Here is a 20,094-nt window from a genome sequence, read left to right as displayed (position 1 = left end):
GAGTTGAGACTGCCTCCTAGAAGGGCATCAAGCAAATTTTTATCTGCTTTTTCGAAAAGATATATGTTGCATTTAGTTTTGGGAGAGTTGGACATTATGGTACTCAGTTTTGCTATGTTCTCATGGTCAATAGACCCTGCATTCATAATGATGCTCCCTACTTGCTCAGGATTATTTGTTGCTAAGAGGTCAAGTACGTTTCTGCAATCATTTACGCTTCGAACAGGGTGCTGAACTAATTGTCCAAATAATTTTCTGAGAAAACATTCAGTATGATTTTGAACAACATATTATGCCTACCACCAACTTTAAACACATACTTTCACCAACATATAAAGTATCTGCCTAAAAATGTTAACACTGTAACGACAGGCAAGGAAAGAGGCAATGAATTTCTAGCACTGAAATTTAAATCATCCTCCTCTTTGCTGTCGTCACGAATATTTGACTATTTTCCCCAAGTATAACACAAATTAGAAGGATGTTCTTAGGTTGGGACCTAATAGCACAGCCCATATTGTTGCAATTGAAACAAGCAACTGTTAACTTTATAACCTTGGTTGTTACATATATTTGGCTTTTTCTTCCAATTTTCGTGGTTCTGGTTATGGTGGGACTTAACAAAGTAGCTGTTTTTTCCAAGTACAAAGAGGATTTTCCATCTATCCTGATGTGAGAACGTGACAATACACTAGACTTTCACTAATCTGGCCATTCCTGGCACATGTGTGTGTCTGAAATTTACTTTATTCATTCATTTTTTTATTTATTTCGAAAACATAGGGGTTATAGTGTACTGTACTTTATTAAACCAAAGAATACCATTTTAAAACATAGATGATTTATTTTATTGAATCCAAAAATACATTAATTTTCAAAGAAAACTTAATCCTTGAGTGTACAATATACTGTACATAATTATACACTCACTATGAAACTCCTTAATTTTTAACTGTCGCAATGATGATACACAATGGTGGTATGCTTTATCATGCAACTGCTTTACAAGCATTATATCAGTACTGCATGTATCTGGTTGTTGCATAATGTACTCCAGGAAGACCTCGGCAGCTTCAGCACCAGCAGTGTGAGAAATCTTCATACTCTCTCCTCCTGTGTCCTCTTTCTCATCACTACTTTCTTGCATGCTTTTGATTATTTCTTCATCTGTTAAAGTTTGGTCCATATCACACTTTTCCCCATTCAGCCACTTAGTACCATCTTCATCATCAGTTTCTTCTCCTCCTGGAAGGTTGTGGAACATATCAGTGTACAAAGTAATTGATAATTCTGAATTGACTGGCTCATCACTATCACTCACTACTGGATCCAACTCGGCATCAATGGATGGCACCAATTTTCTCCAGCTCTTCTTTATGATAGCGCTCTTCATGTTATCCCGTGCTTTGGCTGCTTGGAAAACAACAACACGTATGTTAATTGCTTTCCATGCCTTCAGCATAGTCTCGTTAGAGTTGTTTTCACTTTCGTTCAGCAAGGAGACGAGAAGTGAATGTTGATAATGATGTTTAATTGATTCCAAAATTCCCTGGTTCATGGGCTGACTTAGGGCTGCCACATTGGGTGGGATAAAGAGTGTGTATACACCATCCAACTTTAGAGAAACATCTGAAGGATGCCTGGGAGTATTGTCAATTATAAGGATAGCTTTCAGTGGATGCTTTCCCTTCCTTAGCTCTTTTCTCACTGCTGGTACAAACATTTCATGGAACCACCGAGAGAATATTTGTCTGTCCATCCGCGCTTTCTTCTGAGCCCAATAATGCAATGGTAGAGTATTTATGTCAGTGTGTTGAAAACAACATGGACGTTGGGATTTTCCTATCACCATAAGTTTATGACTCCCATTTGTATTACAACATACCATTAATGTTACACAATGTTTCTGTTGCCCGTAACCATGAGCTTCCTTCTCGTTGTTGGCAGCTAATGTATTTGAAGAAAGCATCTAGTAAAAGACTCCTGTTTCATCACCATTATAAAAGTTATACAAGACTGCAGCAGTTAAATCTTCTTCCTCTATTATCTTCCGTATCTTGCTTACAAACTCACCAATGTCCGTATCATTAGCTGAGTGACTTTCCCAGGTGACTGTCAGCTGCCGAATGACATGTAGTTTTTTCCAGTTTGATGGTCAACCTTCGTTCACTGCAAACAAGTTACTACTGCCAAGTTGTTTGTTAAATGCAGCTGCATTTTCCTTTATAATTAGGACACTGACTGGAATTTATTTACTGCATTGTTGTATGAACCATCTATAAACAGCTACGTCCAGTTCTTCATTCTCACTCTTCCGCATATCCTTCGGTTTTCCCAATTCACTATCCATTTGTGTTGAGGATTGTCGAATAACATCTTCTTTCTTTTCGATGTCATAAATACTTGTTCATCCAACAATGAAATCAGCCACAATGTTGTTTTGTGAAGAACCTCGGTTTACCTTATCTAAAATTACGAGTTTCTGCTTGAGGTCTAGTGTAAAGTGTTTCCTTTTAGAAGACATGAGTTCGAAGTATAAAAAGGCTACCATTTCAAAGACAATAGATGAAGCATTGTTTAACTAAGCATTATTGCACACAGTAATTCATCGTGCACATGTTTTTGGATGTGCGCCGGATTAATGGGAGGCCGGACTACTGAGGGCCGGAATAGCGAGAGTCTAGGGTATTCCTTCGTCTCAAACTTCCAAAGATGTTATCTGTCCACTGCTCTCTCTCATCCATTTTCATTTCCTTCAGTGTGCACTGACACCATAGCTCCACAAAACATACAAGAATGCTGCTGGAACCTATCTGAACTTTTACCATCTCCTGCATAAATGTATACTGTTGTTGAATATTTATTCAATTTTAAGATCAGTTCAATTCTGACTACAAATGGATTCAGGCAAACTGCAGTTTAAATTTAGTAGATATTCATAAAAAGACAATGTGCATGATATAGATTCCCATGGTTGGCAGCAGGTGCCCACTCACCGCTACCCTTCCCACTTTTGTCCTAGTTCTCAGCCAAGCTGGTGTCAGTGTTTCCCCCTCCAGCAAATCTGAATTCTTCAAAAGAGATAGTGCTACTTCAGCATGACCCAAACTGCTCTAACAGTTTTCTTCACATCTTGAGAAATCTCGGGTTTCATTCAATCTTTATGTGGCTCTACAATCCAGTAACTTTTGTTGGTACTATCTCTACAATGTTTCTTAGCGTTTTAATATATTACGGTTTTTTAATTAATACAAGTAACTGAGAAATACAGACTTGCTGGGCATATGTCACATTTAAAAGTAACAAATAAATAAGGAAAAAACTGCAATCACAATTCAGCCCAATTTTGAGTTTTTGCCTGTCCTATCTAGTTATGTCTGTTGGTACTATCTTCATGATAGGTCTAGCGACTGTAAATTCTTCTCAAGATAGTAATTACTGTCAGTTTAAAATTATTTATTTTGTTTATTAGGGATTTTAATTCTTGATTATCTTTTTTCTTGTTTCATTTAAATGTTATAATCCAGTTTTCAAGCTGATTACAAGATGCTAATGTTTTTACCCGTTTTTCTAAAATGTGAATAGGGATTAAAATGCTCATTTACCACCCATTTAATAAATCATGTCAAACGAGTGGTCCAACTGGCCTATGCCATAGTAATGCAGAGGCAATCCATCTAAGTCTGCATACAAATAGGTTCACATGTTTCATTATCAACTTTCGGAGTTAGATAAAAAAAAGGAATCTTTTCTTTGAGGTATACACTGAAAACAATAACACCTGAAAACTATCATCACTATTGTACAGGTGCAGTACGCAAGTGCAAAAAAATGAATGTCAAGGGCATTTTTTCAGATATGGAGGTGGTGTGCAGAATAACTTTTTCTTCTGTCTGATCATTGTTTAATTCCTCCACGGAGCTAAAGAATTTATCGGCATTCTCCAACATCAAAACAGATGAACATTTACTTTCAAGGCTTTAAACTAGTATAAATCAAGCTTTTACTTACACACTGATCGATGATGACAGCATATAAGACATTCAAATGCCAAAAGCTGTGCGTCTTCTGGAACCAAATTTGCTCCAGCGCAGAATGTAGTTATACAGTTTACTAAAACTTTTGGAGACATGTCCATCCCAGATGTATCACTCCCCTCAATTTCTTTAACTGCTTCCCTCTGAATTCGTGGCGAGTCAAGGAACTTGGTAAATTCTCTCAAAAGTGATACAGCAAGCTGTGTTCCTCCCAAAACAGAAACAAGTTTTTTCACAGAAGCATGGCAATGCTGCCGCACTTTGGATGCAGGTGAAGTCATACAAAATATAATGGCTTTATGCAATGGATTTGCTTTGCCATTTAATTTATGAGGGTGGTCAAGTAACAGTCTTTCACATAACTGCATAACATGGCACAAAGCTGAAAAAGACACAAAACATGCCCAATTAGTTTCTCTATACTAAATTTTTCATAAGTCTTTTTGAAACCATGCAAACAAAGTGGAAATATACCATCATCTGAAGCAAGAGTTAGGAATTTATCAGATACAAAAAGCTGTTTGTCCATATCCAGTACTATATTCCATAAATTTCCTAATTTCTTCTCTAATGCAACATCTGCTGAAGCCATTTTCAGAAGCATACATGTTGCACTCAGAGCTTCTGTCACAACAGGAATCTGCAATTAAAAATAATACTTTTAGGAAAAAGAGTCAGTATGTATGGATTCTGTGAACATTTTTATAACATTCCAATGAATACCCTTAACTTACGTACATAGTCAACAATTCATGAATGCTGAAAGACTCTGGAACAGTAAATTTTTAATGATGTTCCAGGTCTCCACAAAGATAACTGCACAATATCTAGCTTACAATGACACATCTCCAAGCTGTAATAATCATCGTTTTATGTTAAACAACTTAAAATATAAATATCTGCCATCCAATAGGAAAAAAATGTGTCTGTAGCAGGTTTTAGTAATAGGCTATCATATCTGGAATTTTTTCCAAGACTTCCTTTTTTTACATTACTGATGAGTTTTGTGAAATTCACTGTCGCACAGACAATGTTTGAACTTCAGTTCAACAGTCTACAGAATATACAATATAAAATGATATTCCCTAACAAATTATATCTTTTCTTTCCCAACGGGACAAGAAGCAATTTTATACCACCAGTCTGTTTATACTAGAATCAGTCAGCATATTTTTGTGATTAAGCTTGTGATATCTTAGGCGTCAACACACACTAATACACCACAAGGAAAAATTAACAAAACTGGTGGAATAACATCACAGACACTGGTAGCTTCCCTTTCCTTTATTCAGATATTCTGATTTTGACATTAGTACTGAATTGCAGTCTCTCAGACACTAAAAACTAATTTCTCAAAATGTAGAGAGATTCTTTGTTGTGTTTTGCTCAAGATTCACAGTAGTCACCGATGATCTGTTTCTGACAGGTAGACTTCTCAGTTGATATTTCAAAGGATTAGCTACAAAGATGAAACTGCCTCACCTTCCCTCTTCAAACTGGCTAAGTCTGTAAACTGTTCACATGCCACTGTGGTTAAAGTATACTGCGCATGGCAAAATGGTGTTACCCAAAACCGGTGCTGAGTCAACTGTGCTGCACCACCGGCCATAGATGAAAGGATGAATGACAGTTGCAGAGATTTATGGGTGAATAGATGTGCAATTGTTGAGCAACTGACTGCCCAAATGAACCAAGGGGCTACCAACAGAGTCTCCTCAATGACTGTTCAGCAGACGTTGCTCGTATGGACCTCCGCAACAGGCACCTAGTTAATGCACCAATGGTGATATGGTGACTGTTGCTCATCAACAATGAAGACTGGAATTTGCACACCAGTATTACAACTGGACATTCAATGAGTCGCAACAGGTGGACTTTTCAGTTATATCAAGTTTTATGCTCCATCGGACAGATTGTCGTTGGCAAGCGTAGTGTGAAATGTCTGAAAAGAAACATCCTGCAACCAGGAGGGAGTGTTTTGGACTGGAGAATTTCTCTGTGGCATTCCTTGGGTGACCCCGTCATTCTGACAGTCACAATACATCCACCCTTGGGGACTATGTCCATCCCTACATGGAGTTTGTTACTCCTCAGCACCATCGCATATACTAGCAGGACATTGCAGCATATCACACAGCTTGCAGTATACATGCATAGTTTGAAGAGCATCAGCATGAGTTTACCGTACTCCCCCAGCCATCAAACTCCCCAGATTTAAACCCAATCAAGAACCTGCAGGGCCACCTCGACTGGGCTGTTCGCGCCATGGATCATCAATTGAGAAACCTAGCAAAGCTGGTCACGGCACTGGAGTTGGTACCTTTCTGAATGTTACTGAGACACTTCCTGTACGTCCGCACACCATAAGTAGTTTATTCAAGCTTCTCAAAAAATAAAAAAATAAAATAAATAAATAAAAATTGGAATCTCCTGGCTGAATAACGATGTTATTAGCAATATGGTAGACTGCTACCCAAGTAAAGATGACCTGCTGAGTTGCATACAGGCACAACGAAAAGACTGTTACACATGTAGCTATTGGCAACCACTGGCAGCTCCAACTGGAGTGCGACTGTCACATGAATAGCAATCAGAAGTGGGTTGGGGAAGGATTGGGATAGCATGGTACAATGGGCAGGGTGTGGTGACTGCCAGGAGCACCATCAGGAGGTGGGGTGTGGGAGGCAAAAAAAGGGGTAGCAGGAAAGGACAGGAGCAGGGAAAGGGAAAAGACAAACAGCTACATTGGCAGAGGGCAGCACACAAAGAGGGTGAGGGAATGTGAAAAGGGAGGATGTGATAAGGTGAGGGGTAAAATCTGTTGGGTAGAGGTAGTGGGGACAATAGGTTACTGCAGATTGAGGCGGGATGATTTTGGGAGTGGAGAATGTGTAGCTCCAATGTTAGGTGCGATACAAGAACCCATAGTGACACGGCTGCAGAGAAGGGGTAGAAAGACAATGTGCACTCCATGTGCATAACAGGTGGAGTCGTTCCAGACGTGGAACAGGTCCTTCTGGATGCCCTGAAGAGTGCAGAGTGCAGCCAACTGCAGTTGGTGGCTCACATCATGTGTGTCACTTTGGATCAGAAGAGATCCTCTCTGGTTTTGAGCGCCAAACAGAAGTGGTAAAGGCTGCATGTCTTGCTTGTGACATGAAAACAGAGCTCACCATTTGCAGCATAGTCAACAGGACTGATTGCAGCCCAGTGGAGGGTGTGAATCAGAGGCTCAGATAGTACTGCGACCATGGCTGCAGATAACTACTTGTGCCACCGGATGGTTGGGTTTCGAGTTCTGTTGAATAGGTCAGAACTCCACTACACGCAGGAGGTGGCTACGTGGGTAGCAGAGGCTGTGTGGTGTGAGCTGGGTGATTTTTTAGGTAGGAGGGTCTCAGGAAAACACAAAAAGGACTTCAGTCACAAATGGTGCAGGCCGAACACAGGAAGAATGTAGATACAGGAACCAGTGGTATAACAGTTGTAAACAGTCATAGCTGTGTTGGGAAAGTACTAGAGCTCCAAGCGCTAATCATTATAGGCACTGAAAACTGACTAAAGCCGGAGATAAATTCAGACAAAATTTTTGCAATGAACCTAATGGTGTTTCGACAGTATAGGCTAGAAACAGTTGGCGGTGGCGTGTTTGTAGTTGTTAGGAAATAGTTTATCTTGTCGCAAAACTGAAGTAGATAGTGCCTGTGAGTTAGTATGGCCAGAGGTCTTTCTTGGCAACCACTATAAAATAATTCTTGGATCCTTTTAACGACCTCCCAATTCAGATGATATAATTGCTGAAAGGTTCAAAGAAAACTCAAGTTAGATTTCAAACACGTACCTGACTCACACAATTATAGTTGGTGGTGACTAATTTACCCTCAATGTGTTGTCAAAATACATATTTAAATCTGAAGGCAAGCATGGACATTACCCGAAATTGTGTTAAATGCATTCTCAGAAAATTATTTTGAGCAGTTAGTTCATGAGCCCATGCGAATAGTAAATGGTAGTGAAAACACACTTGACCTCTTAGCAACACGTAATCCTGAGCTAATACCAGGCATCAAAACAGATACAGGGACTAGTGAACACAGGGTTGCCATAACAAGACTGAATTTTGTAACCCCCAAATCTTCCAAAAATAAATGAAAGATATAACTACTCAAAAAATCAGATAAAAATTCACTTGACCTCTTCCTGAACAGACAACCTCCACTCCTTCCAAATTAACGATACAAGTGTAGACCAGATGTGGCTTGAATTCAAAGATACAATATCAGCGGCAATTGAGAGATTTATACCAAATAAATTAAGAAACGACAGAGCCGATCCTCTTTGGTGCGCAAAACGGTTCAGAATACTGTTGCGGAAACAACGAAAAAAAAACCATGACAAATTTAAAAAGATGCAAAATCTCCAAGATTGACAATCTTTTACAGAAGTGTGGACTTCAATGCGAGAAGCTTATAATAGTTTCCACAAGAAAATTTTGGCTTGAAACCTAGCAGAAAATCCAAAGAGATTATGGTCATACTTGAAGTATGCTAGCAACAAGCCACAATTAATGCCCTCCTGCATGATAGCAACAGAAATAATATCAACATCAGTGCTGCCTAGGCAGAGTTACTAAACACAGCCTTCAGAAATTTCTCCAACGAGGACAAAATAAATATTCCAGAATTCAAATGAAGATCAGCTGCCAAGACGAGTAACATAGAAGTAGATATCCTCAGAGTAGTGAAGCAATTTAAATCACGCAACAAAAGGAAGTCTTCTAGTCCACACTGTATACCAGTTATGTTCCTTTCAGAGCATGCTGATACAATAGCTCCTTGCTTAACAATCATACAACCATTTGCTTGATGAAAGTACCGCACCCAAAGACTGGTGAGTTGCACAGGTCACACCAATGTTCAAGAAAGATAATAGGAGTAACCCACTAAATTACAGGCCCATACCATTAACATTGATATGCAGCAGGATTGTGTTCGAACATAATGAATTACCTTGAAGAGAACGACATACTGACACACAGTCAACATGGATTTAGAAAAAATCATTCTTGTGAAATACAACTAGCTTTTTACTCACATGAAACATTGAGTGCTATTGATAAAGATTTTCATATTGATTCCATATATTTATATTTTCAGAAGGCACTGTACCACATAAGTGGACTGTAGTGAAGTTGCATGCTTATGGAGTATCATCTCAGTTATGTGACTGGAGTCGTGATTTCCTGTGAGAGGTGTCACAGTTTGTATTAACTGATTGACAGCCATCGAGTAAAACAGAAGTGATTTCCGGCATTTCGTAAGGTAGTGTTATAGATCCTTTGCTGTTCCTTATATACATAAATGATTTAGGAGACAATCTGAGCATCTGCCTTAGGTTGTTTGCAGATGATGCTGTCGTTTAATGACTAGTTAAGCCATCAGAAGATCAAAACAAATTGCAAAACGATTTAGAAAAGATGTCTGTATGGTGCAAAAATTGGCAACTGACCGTAAATAATGAACAGCATGAGGTCATCTACACAAGTGCTAAAAGAAATCCATTAAAGTTCGGTTTAGAATAAAACAGTCAACTCTAAAAGCCATAAAGTCAACTAAATACCTAGGAATTACAATTAAGAACAACTGAAATTGGGAGGAACACACAGAAAATGGTGTGGGGAAGAATAACCAAAGTCTTATTGGCAGGACACTTAGAAAATGTAACAAATCTACTGCCTAGACTATGCTTGTCCGTCCTGTTTTAGAATACTGTGGCGCAATGTGGAATCCTTGTCAGATAGGATTGACAGAGTACATTGACAAAGTTCAAAGAAGGGCCGCATATTTTGTATTATCACAAAATAGGGGAGAGGGTTCAAGCTCTGAGCACTATGGGACTTAACATCTGAGGTCATCAGTCCCCTAAAACTTAGAACTACTTAAACCTAACTAACCTAAGGACATCACACACATCCATGCCCGAGGCACGATTCGAACCAACCTAAGGACATCACACACATCCATGCCCGAGGCACAATTCGAACCTGCGACTGTAGTGGTCATGCAGTTCCAGACTGAAGTGCCTAGGACCGCTCAGCCACGACGGCCAGCCAGGGAGAGAGTATCACTGAAATGATATAGGATTTGGGGTGGACATCATTGAAACAAAGCTGTTTTCCTTGTGGCGGAATCTTCTCACAAAATTCAAACAACAACTTTCTCCTCCAAATGTGAAAATATTTTTTTGACATTGACCTACCACAGGGAGAAATGATCATCATAATAAAATAAGGAAAATCAGAGTTTACAAGAAAAAATGTCCAGTAAACGAGGGTCTAAAGTGTGTACCTTAACAGCTACGAACGCTTGCTCAGTAGGAGAGATGTGTTTCACATTAGCGAAGATAAACGAATGGTCATAGCTCCTCAGGTATGCAATTTAGAGCCCCCGTTCACTGGACATTTTTTCTCATTTTTGTCCACACTACCACCACTGAAAGTTACCAACCCTACACTCTTCGCAACACAAGAACCGGTACATGTATTCAACTGTCAGAGGTATCAGAACGGTTTTGGTTTATAACTTTCGACTGATTCGTTTCCGGTACAGGCATCCTTATTTCAAATTAATACATTTATTGTTCTCCATCATCCTAGAAAGTCTGTAACATCCTCACGGAATCACCACATGTATACGTACATTTACAGATGTGTCTTGGGAATTTTTGTCCACCCTGTATGTTATGAGCACATATTTCGTGACATAAAAGGAATGCAATACATCTGAGTATGGGATGACCAGTGAAACACACAGTATGCTTCAAAATAAATAAGTAATTGAAGCAGCAAACCACCTGTGTATTAATTATGTATTAAGCACTATTTTGTCACCAGTGTTTGTACATAGACAGAAGTGGCTATCCTACAGTATATGGCATACTCAGCAAAGAAAAAAAGATGTAGGATGCAAAGCCATATTGCTTTATGTGTCACTGCCTCAAACAGAGACAATTTTCCTTTGAAGAGGGAATATAAAGCATGCACACTATAATGTAAAGAATAGACACATACTGACATATTATATAAAAAAGTGCTGATCAATGTTATTTTTGAACACAAACAATGCTGTTATTAATCAAATATGTAAAATTTCTATCTGGGTGCTGTGTAAACATCACCATGTTATCAATGTACACCAAATCACAAACAAAAATAAACACATCACATCAAACTATCAAACATACATTACACCATAACTATAAGTAAAGAAATTCATGCACTAGTTATTTGTTTAATTAAGATTTGATAATTGAAGACTGTTAAAACTGTTTCTTTTGGGAGTTTGAATCTAAAATGTTGGAAATTTTCTCCTGTGTCAACAATCTATTTCTATACTTCATTGCATATGCCATGAGGCACCCTACCTAAATTATTGATTTTTGTAATTATGAGTCTCATAAAATCATACTATTAACAATACTCAGACTGCCTTTAATTGCTTAGAATATATGCAAGGCATATTAGCACAGTGGTTACAAACTTTCAAGGAAGAGTACACCAAGACTATAGAAAATCACATAGCAATGTATGATTGGAAATGCTTCCCTCGTGCAGTAGTGAGACACAAAACACATAAAAGGAAGGACAGGAATGGAGTGAAAAAAACATGTTTATTGTGCTTAGTACAATAGAAACCATGTAACTGAAACTAAAACAGGAAACAACTGTCATCAAAGACAGCATTCAAAACTATGATGTTCTCCATGCACTGGAGATGTGAGACCTGCATCATAGTGTGGTGTTGCAATTTTGAACACTTTCATTGATGATGATCAATGTCTGTTTTTGTTCTTATTTCTTGGTTTCAGCTGTACTGACCATGAGAAACATGTTATGTCACCCTGTTCATAACCTTTCTTTCTTGTGTTTTGCGTTGTCACTACCACACCACAAAAATTTTTCCAACCACACATCACTTTGCGATTGTCCATTGTGTACCACATCTCTACTGAAAGTTTGTAACGAATGTGGTGAAACATCCTGTGTATGGATCAGTGGCAGCTACTGCCTGGGTACTGTTGGAGTCAGTGTTAATTAGAGATAATATGCAAGTAAAACACTTCAAGATATGCTCACTTAACTTCAGTCACAACTTAAAAAAAAGTGTGTGTATGTGTTGTAAGTCACTTAGAACGTCCCATTACATTCCCTACACTAAAAACCCAGATAGATGGAGGATACAGTGAAGACAATTGCAACCTCCATTGTCAACATAATAATGAGCACGGAAGATAAATATTAGTCTTTAAGTAACTTACAACTAAGAATTTTGTAATACTTGTGAAACACTTCATTCCCATTTTTATGAAGCAAAACACAAAATTACTTTGATTCTTCTGTGGCTCTGGTGGTTTGTAATGTTACAAGACCTATGTCTAGCAATTAAACCAATCATTAAACTGAGATTTCTGCTGCTAGGAATGCAACTTTGTACTTGCATACTGAGAGTACCTTTACCACCAGCAGCAATTACTAAACAAAGATGTTTAATGGTGTACAATTCTAACAGCAATTAGCTGGCTTTCAGCAATGAAGGAAATTGGTTAAACCCAATTGATAGTATCAAACCTTTATGTTGAAAGCTTAGGATTATTCATCATATTGTGTATCTCCTGACCAAGAGACAGCAGGGAACTCACACACAAAACGATTTAACTTTTACAAGCTATTAGAGCCAGTGGCTCCTTCTGGCAGGAGAGCTGAAGGGGAAGAAAGAGGGGTGAAGGGAAAGGTCTGGAGAGGTTTAGGGAAAGGGATACAGTTCAGAAAAGTCACCCTGAACCCCGAGTCATGAGAGATTTACCGGACAGGGTGAGAAGGAAAGATTGATTGTTGGGAACTCCACCTGATGAGACTTGAAAACCTGAGAGTTTAAAGGTGGAAAACAGGATAATATGCAAGACATAGATAACTACTAAAACATCGTGCATGAACTAATAAGAGTGAAAAGCTAACTGCATTGTACATAACAGAGGGTCATGTTGTAGTGACCTGAGGAAAGGTTATGAAGCAATGCTGAATGTGAAGAATTCTTGGAATGCTTGTAAGGGATGACTCTGAGGCAGTGATGGTGGACCAAGTTGGGATCATGGCCGGAGCTGTTAAAGGCAGGGTTCAATGTCAGGTTTGCTGTTGGGAAGGTTTTGGGATTGGATTGCAAAGTGATATTTCCAGTTGACATTATGTGTACAGGAAAGTCGGTCCTTTACCAAAAGAGCATTGTTAAATGCAGGTTTATGGCTGAAAGTGAAACCCTATGAAGGTAGAGATAATTCAGGAAGGGAGAGTGCTTTGGACGAGAGGTTGAGAAGACTCTACTGTAGTCACTAGGTTCTTGTGATCATGAGTTATTACTGGTCTGGGAGACAATGGTGAAGGCGGTGGCATGTTAAGGAGGTTGGGAGGATGGCCATGCTCAGTTTGCAGGTGGGGAGTGGTGGTTGATTTTGTGGCTGTTTGGAGAGCTGCAGATGGACAAGAAGGGTACACCACTGTTCAGGTAGTTCAGGAGAAGGTGGAATAGTTTTTTGAGGTGAAGCCTGGCATGTTGTATAAGTCTGAAGTTGGCTTGGCAGATCATACCATCCAAGGAAACATTAGGGGCAGATAACTGTAGGATTTTGTAGGAGAAGACAAGTCTGGTGGAGAGGAAACTGGCAGGTGAGACATATAGGTCACAGATAAGGTGTGGAAGTGCAAGAGATTGCTGTATTTGAGATCGTGAAAGGGGCTGGTGTAGAGTAGCATTACATACAGAAAAAACGAGTCTCTCAATGTCAGACCTTTGGCAGTAACTCCTAAGGACAAGTAAGTTTCAAGAAACAGAATGTGGGACTTCAATTTTGATAATGCAAAAGCATATTTTCAAAAAGAATGGATGTAATATGTGATGGGATTCATCATGAAAAGAGAGGACAGTTTGGAGCATTAGAATTGGTGGGAGTGGCAAAAATGAGAGGCAGAGGGTGTAAAAAAGATAGAAAAATGGAAAAAAGCAGGGAAAAAATTTGGAACAATCAGAAAAATTCAGACCAAAATCATGACAACTGACAATGGCTAACAAGAAGCAATGAAGGGCGATAACTTCTCGCCACAAGATTGGTCTATATGATCAGCAAAAAAAAGATTGGAAAAGAAAAATGAAAGTGGGAAAGAAAAGAAAAAATGCGACATGGGAAGTCGTGAAAGACAAAATTTTACAAACTGACCATGCAGAAAGAGAAAGTTATAGAAGGTAACGTATACTACTTTGCTTCGCAAAAACGTAATGTAGGAGACAACAGCAGAAGTTGTTTAGAGCAATTTTGGTGAAAAACAAACACACAAAAACATGAAAGAATTGTGTAAAAGCAGGGTAAGGGAGGGTACGAAAGAAAATAGCCTATCAAATTTGAAAATAAATCGGTGAAAGATGATCGGGAGAAGGCCCTGCAGTGTAGTGGACCATAGGCAAATACATAAATAACAATGGAATTCTTATACGCAAATGGCAACACACTTCTCTATGTGCACAAAAACCGGTACTAGAAAAGATGTAGGGGGCAAAGTGTTGATGGATCTGGGTGGTACAGATAAATAAATGATCAGACTAATAGCGACTTTGAGCAAGACAGATGACAACAAAGAATGACAAGAGGGTTGCATAAGGAGGTGTGATGCCCACATGGTCTGATATAACAATGAAGATAATTATTGGCAATATAATGTAAATGGATAGAGAAAAAAATCTACTCACTCAGAGGCAACAGAGGCAAACACACAAAAGAATTTAACTTTTAAAAGCTTTCAGAGCCACTTGCTCCTCCTCCTGGCAGAAGAGATGAAGGGGAAGGAAGAGGGATGAAGGAAAAGAAGAAAACCAGTGTTTAGAGATTCCAGGAATTTCAACAGGTCAGATTCAGCATGAGTACATTTGGCAAAGATATCATCAATGTATCTACACCAAACCCGTTTTCATTACCCTCAGTGACCAACACTTTCTGTCTGGGCAGTTTTGAAAATTTTGTCTTCTTTCACAACTTTCCCTATCTCCTTATTTTCCAATCTCTTTTTCAGATCATGTAGACCACTCTAGTGGCTAGAAGTTCTCGCCCCTCATTGCTACTTGTTAACCACTGTCTGTCCTCATCTTTTTTTTTTTTTACTAATTTTTCTGATTTTTCCCTTTTTCCCAACTTTTCTTCCATTTTTCTATCTTTTTCCATCCTCTGCCTCTCGCTTTTGCCACTCCCACCATTTCTAACACTCTAAACCATCCTCTCTTGCCCTGATGAATCCCACCACATATTACACCCATTCTTTTCAAAAAGATCAAACTATGTAAAATCCGGGATGGAACGTAACAATATAATGAAAAGATAAGTTGCCACTCACGATATGGCGGAGATGCTGAGTCGCAGACTGGCACAACAAAAAGACTTTTACAAATAAAGCTTCTGGCCTGTAAGGCCTTCATAAAAAAAATAGACGACACACACACACACACACACACACACACACACACACACACACACACCTCACAACTGCTGGGGAGCGCACAGGGACGAGTTGGAGAGAGGATAGGGCAGCTATGTACAGTTGGGAGGTTAGACGAAGGGCAGGGGAGAGGTGAGGGAATGGGAGGTGGAAAAGAAGAGAAGTAAAAAGACTAGGTGTGATGGTGGAATGAAGGCTGTATAGTGCTGGAATGGGAACTGGGACGCTAGATGGGTGAGGACAATGACTACTGAAGATTAAGCCCAGGAGGATTAAAGGAACATAGGGTATATTACAGGGGAACTACCCACCTACGCAATTCAGAAAAGCTGGTTTTGGTGGAAAGGAGCCATATAGCACAAGCTGTGAAGCAGTCACTGAAATGAAGGATGTCATGTTTGGCAGCATGCTCACCAACCCAGTGGTCTACTTGTTTCTTGGCCACAGATTATCAATGGCCATTCATGCGGACAGACACCTTGTTGGTTGTCATGCCCACACAGAATGCAGCACAATGGTTGCAGCTTAGCTTGTAGATCACATGACTGGTTTCATAGGTACTCCTGCCTTTGATGGGATGGGTGATGTTTGTGAGCAGACTGGAGTAGGTGGTGCTGGTGGGAGGATGTACGGGACAGGGCTTGCATCTAGGTACATTACAGGGGTATGAACCATGTGGTAAGGTGTTGGGAGCAGGGGTTGTGTACAGATGGATGAGTATATTGTGTAGGTTTGGTTGACGGTGGAGTATCACTGTGGGAGGGGTAGGAAGGATAGTGAGCACGGTGTATTTCTCATTTCAGGGCACATCGAGATGTAGGCAAAACCCCAGGGGAGAATGTAATTCGGTGCTGCTGAATTACAAGTGGAATGCTCCTCTGTGGCCAGACGGTGAGACTTTGGGGGGGGGGGGGGGGGGGGAGGGGGGGGGGGTGCTGGGGGACTGGAAAGATAAGGCACGGGAGATTTGTTTTTGTACATGGCTGGGAGGATAAGTACAGTCTGAGAAGGCTTCAGTGAGACACCCCGTATATTTTGAGAGGGACTGCTCGTCACTGCAGATGGGACTACCATGGGTGGCTACACTGTATGGAAGGAACTTCTTGGTATGGAACAGGTGGCAGCTGTCAAAGTAGAGGTATAGCTGGTGGTTTGTAGGTTTGATGTGGACGGAGGTACCGATGTAGCCATCTTTGGGGTGGAGGTCAACGTCTAGGAAGGTGGCTTGTTGGATTAAGTAGGAGGAAGTGAAGCAAATGGGGAAGAAGTTGTTGAGGTTCTGGAGGAATGTGGATAGGGTGTCCTCACTCTCAATCCAGATAGCAAAGATGTCTTCAGTGAATCTGAATGTGGTGAGGGTGTATAGAAAGGGTTCCCCTAGATGGCCCATGAATAGGTTGGCACAGGATGGTTCCATGTGGGCACTCATAGCTGTATCTCGGATTTGTTTGTAGGTAATGCCATCAAAGGAGAAATAATTGTGGGTAAGAATATAGTTGGTCATGGTGATTAGGAAGGAGGTTGTTGGTTTGGAATCTGTCGGGCATTGGGAAAGGTAGTGCTCAATAGCAGTAAGGCCATGGGCATTAGGAATGATGGTGTAAAGGGAGATGGCATCAACAGTGACAAGCAGGGCACCATGTGGTAAAGAGACAGGAACTGTGGAGAGTCAGTGGAGGAAATGGTTGGTATCTTTTAAAGATTTTTTAAGAAGTGTGTGTGTCTGTCCTCTATTTTTGAGGAAGGCCTTACAGGCTGAAAGTTTCATTTGTAACAGTCTTTTTGTTGTGCCTATCTGCGACTCAGCATCTCCGCTGTATGGTGAGTGGCAACTTTTCCTTTCATAATACTGTCACTTTTCGACAACAAGCTTTTGCATTATCAAAACTAAGGTCTCACATTCTGTCTCTCGAAACTTTCACATTCTGTTTCTCAAAACTTACTTGTTCCTTGGTATTGCTCCCAAAGGCCTAACACTGAAAGTCCCTTTTTCAAGATGTAATCCTACTCTACCCCAGCCTCTTTTAAAATTTCAAATACAGCAATCTCTTGCACTTACATTACTGACCTGTGACCCATATACCTCATCTCCCAGTTTGCACTCTACCAGACTTCTCTCCTCCTACAAAATTTTGCAGTTATCTGCCCCTCATGTTTCCTTGGATTATATTGTCTGCCAAGCCAACTTCAGATTGTAACAACACGCTAGACTTCACCTCAAAAAACTATCTCATCTTTTCCTACACTACCACAACAGTGGTGTTTCCCTTCCTGTCCCTCTGCAGCTCTCCAAACAGCCACAAAGTCAACCACCAATCCTCTCCTACAAACCAAGCATGGCCAAGCAGCTTAACATCCCACAGCCTTCAACCCTGTCTACCAGACCAGTAATAATTCATTATCACAAGAACCAGTCACAACAGTACACTGTTCTCAACCTCTCATCCAAAGCACTCCCCCCTCCAAATTACCTGTATCATCGATGGGTCTCACTGTCAGCCCTAAACCTGAATTTAACCATGCTGTTTAGGTGAAGGACCTACTTTCCTGTACACATAATGTCAACTGGAAATATCACTTTGCAATCCAATCCCAAAACCTCCCCAACAGCAAACCTGACAATGAGCCCTGCCTTGAAAAGCTCCGTCCATGATCCCAACTTTATCCACCACCACTACCTCAGATTCATCCCTTACAAGCATTCCAAGAATTCTCACATGCAGCATTGCTTCACAACCTTTCCTCAGGTCCCTATAACATGACCCTAACCTGTCCTCTGCAGAACTCTAGGTTCTATGTTCCCTCAAATCTGATGACTCTGTCCTTATCTTAGCAGACAAAAGATCTACCATTGTGGTACTTGACCAACGTGAGTATGTTAGTGAAGGTCTACGCCAGTGTCTGATGCCTTTACATACAACATCTGCCTTCACGACTTCATCCCTCTGATGCAAATTGACCTGCAGTCCCTCCTAAAAATCTAAGGACCCTCACAAGAACTTACACCTCAATCCACAGAACTTCTTACGCATCCAAACCACGCACCCCCAACATTTTACCTTCTTCCTAAGATCTACAAACCCAATCATCCAGACTGTTCTACTGCTGCCAGCTTCAAAGCACCCAACGAACGTACATCTGCCTTAGTTGACCACCTCCTGCAACCTATAGTACTAAGACTTCCCTCCTACATTAAAGATACCAAACATTCCTTAGATCATCTGAAATCCGTGTCCATCCCACTCCCACCACACACATGCTTGTCACCATTGATGCCATTTCTCTCTCTATACCAACAACCCACACATACATGGTATGCCTGCTGCTGAACATTTCCTCAGTGAATGCCCACCTGATTCCAAACCTATGACATCCTTTCTTGCTCACCTTAATCAACTTAATACTTACCAACAATTACTTCATGTTTGAGGAGCAGACACAAACAGGTCAGGGGTACGGCCATGGGAACCAGGATGGGTCCTTCCCATGCCAAACTTTTCATGAGTCACTTGGAGGGGGCTTTTTTCCTGGGATCCATAAGCCTTCAGGCCCTGGTTTACTTTAGATACATTGGTGACATCTTTGCTGGATGGACTGATGGTGAGGCTGACCTGTTAAAATTCCTGGAATCTCTAAATACCTTTACCAATTATATTTCACATGGCCCAATTCGAACGCCATGCCACTTTACTTGATGTTGATCTCATCCTCACCAAGGGCCAACTACACACTTCCGTCCACATCAAACCTACTAACAGACAATAGTACTTGCATTTTGATGGTTTCCATGCTTTCCATGTCAAATATTCCCTCCCACAGCCTCTTCATTCGAGGCAAATGGATGCAGACACTGTACAACAACACACCTCCACTCCCACTTCATCCTTCCCTGGATGTAATTATCCAATATTCTAGTTCAAAAGCACATTTCCTGGGCCATCACATCCAATCCTGGTACTGCTCATTCCTCCAGAAAAAACATCGAAGCACGTCACTTGTCACCCAGTATTATCCTGTCCTTGAATGTATTGATCAGCTACTTTGAAAAGGCTATGACTTCCTAAAACCATGACCTGAAATGAGATCCATTCCATCTGAGATTTTACCTACCACACTTACAAGGGAACCTCCCCATTACAACCCCCCTCAGATTTAGTTATAAGTTGGCACAGTGGATAGGCCTTGAAAAACTGAACACAGATAAATCGAGAAAACAGGAAGAAGTTGTGTGGAACCATGAAAAAATAAGCAAAAGAAACAAACTGAGTTGTCCATGTGCAAGATAGGCAACATCAAGGATACTATGAGCTCAGGAGCGCTGTGGTCCCGTGGTTAGTATGAGCAGCTGCGGAACAAGAGGTCCTTGGTTCAAGTCTTCCCTCAAGTGAAAAGTTTATCTCCTTTATTTTTGCAAAGTTATGATCTGTCTGTTCGTTCACTGATGTGTCTGTTCACTGTAATAAGTTTAGTGTCTATGTTTTGCGACCACACCGCAAAACCGTTCAATTTGTAGATGAAAGGACG

The 20,094-nt window shown here is 40.4% G+C and overlaps 1 protein-coding gene across 1 annotated transcript in view; it reads right to left on the bottom strand.

Moving 5' to 3' along the window:
• Positions 1 to 20,094, bottom strand: part of LOC126273901 (eIF-2-alpha kinase activator GCN1) — a 225,651-nt gene that overhangs the window by 147,194 nt on the left and 58,363 nt on the right. Inside the window, exons 10-11 of the mRNA XM_049977066.1 lie at positions 4,512 to 4,677; positions 4,012 to 4,419 (exon numbers count right to left, since the gene is read on the bottom strand). Coding sequence (XP_049833023.1) covers positions 4,012 to 4,419; positions 4,512 to 4,677 — 574 coding nt within the window. The remainder of the gene's footprint in view (positions 1 to 4,011; positions 4,420 to 4,511; positions 4,678 to 20,094) is intronic.

Source organism: Schistocerca gregaria, chromosome 1, assembly GCF_023897955.1.
Source record: "Schistocerca gregaria isolate iqSchGreg1 chromosome 1, iqSchGreg1.2, whole genome shotgun sequence".
Taxonomy (NCBI): Eukaryota; Metazoa; Arthropoda; class Insecta; order Orthoptera; family Acrididae; genus Schistocerca; species Schistocerca gregaria.
Note: the sequence above shows the minus strand (reverse complement) of the source record. Positions and strands in the feature narration are given on the sequence as shown.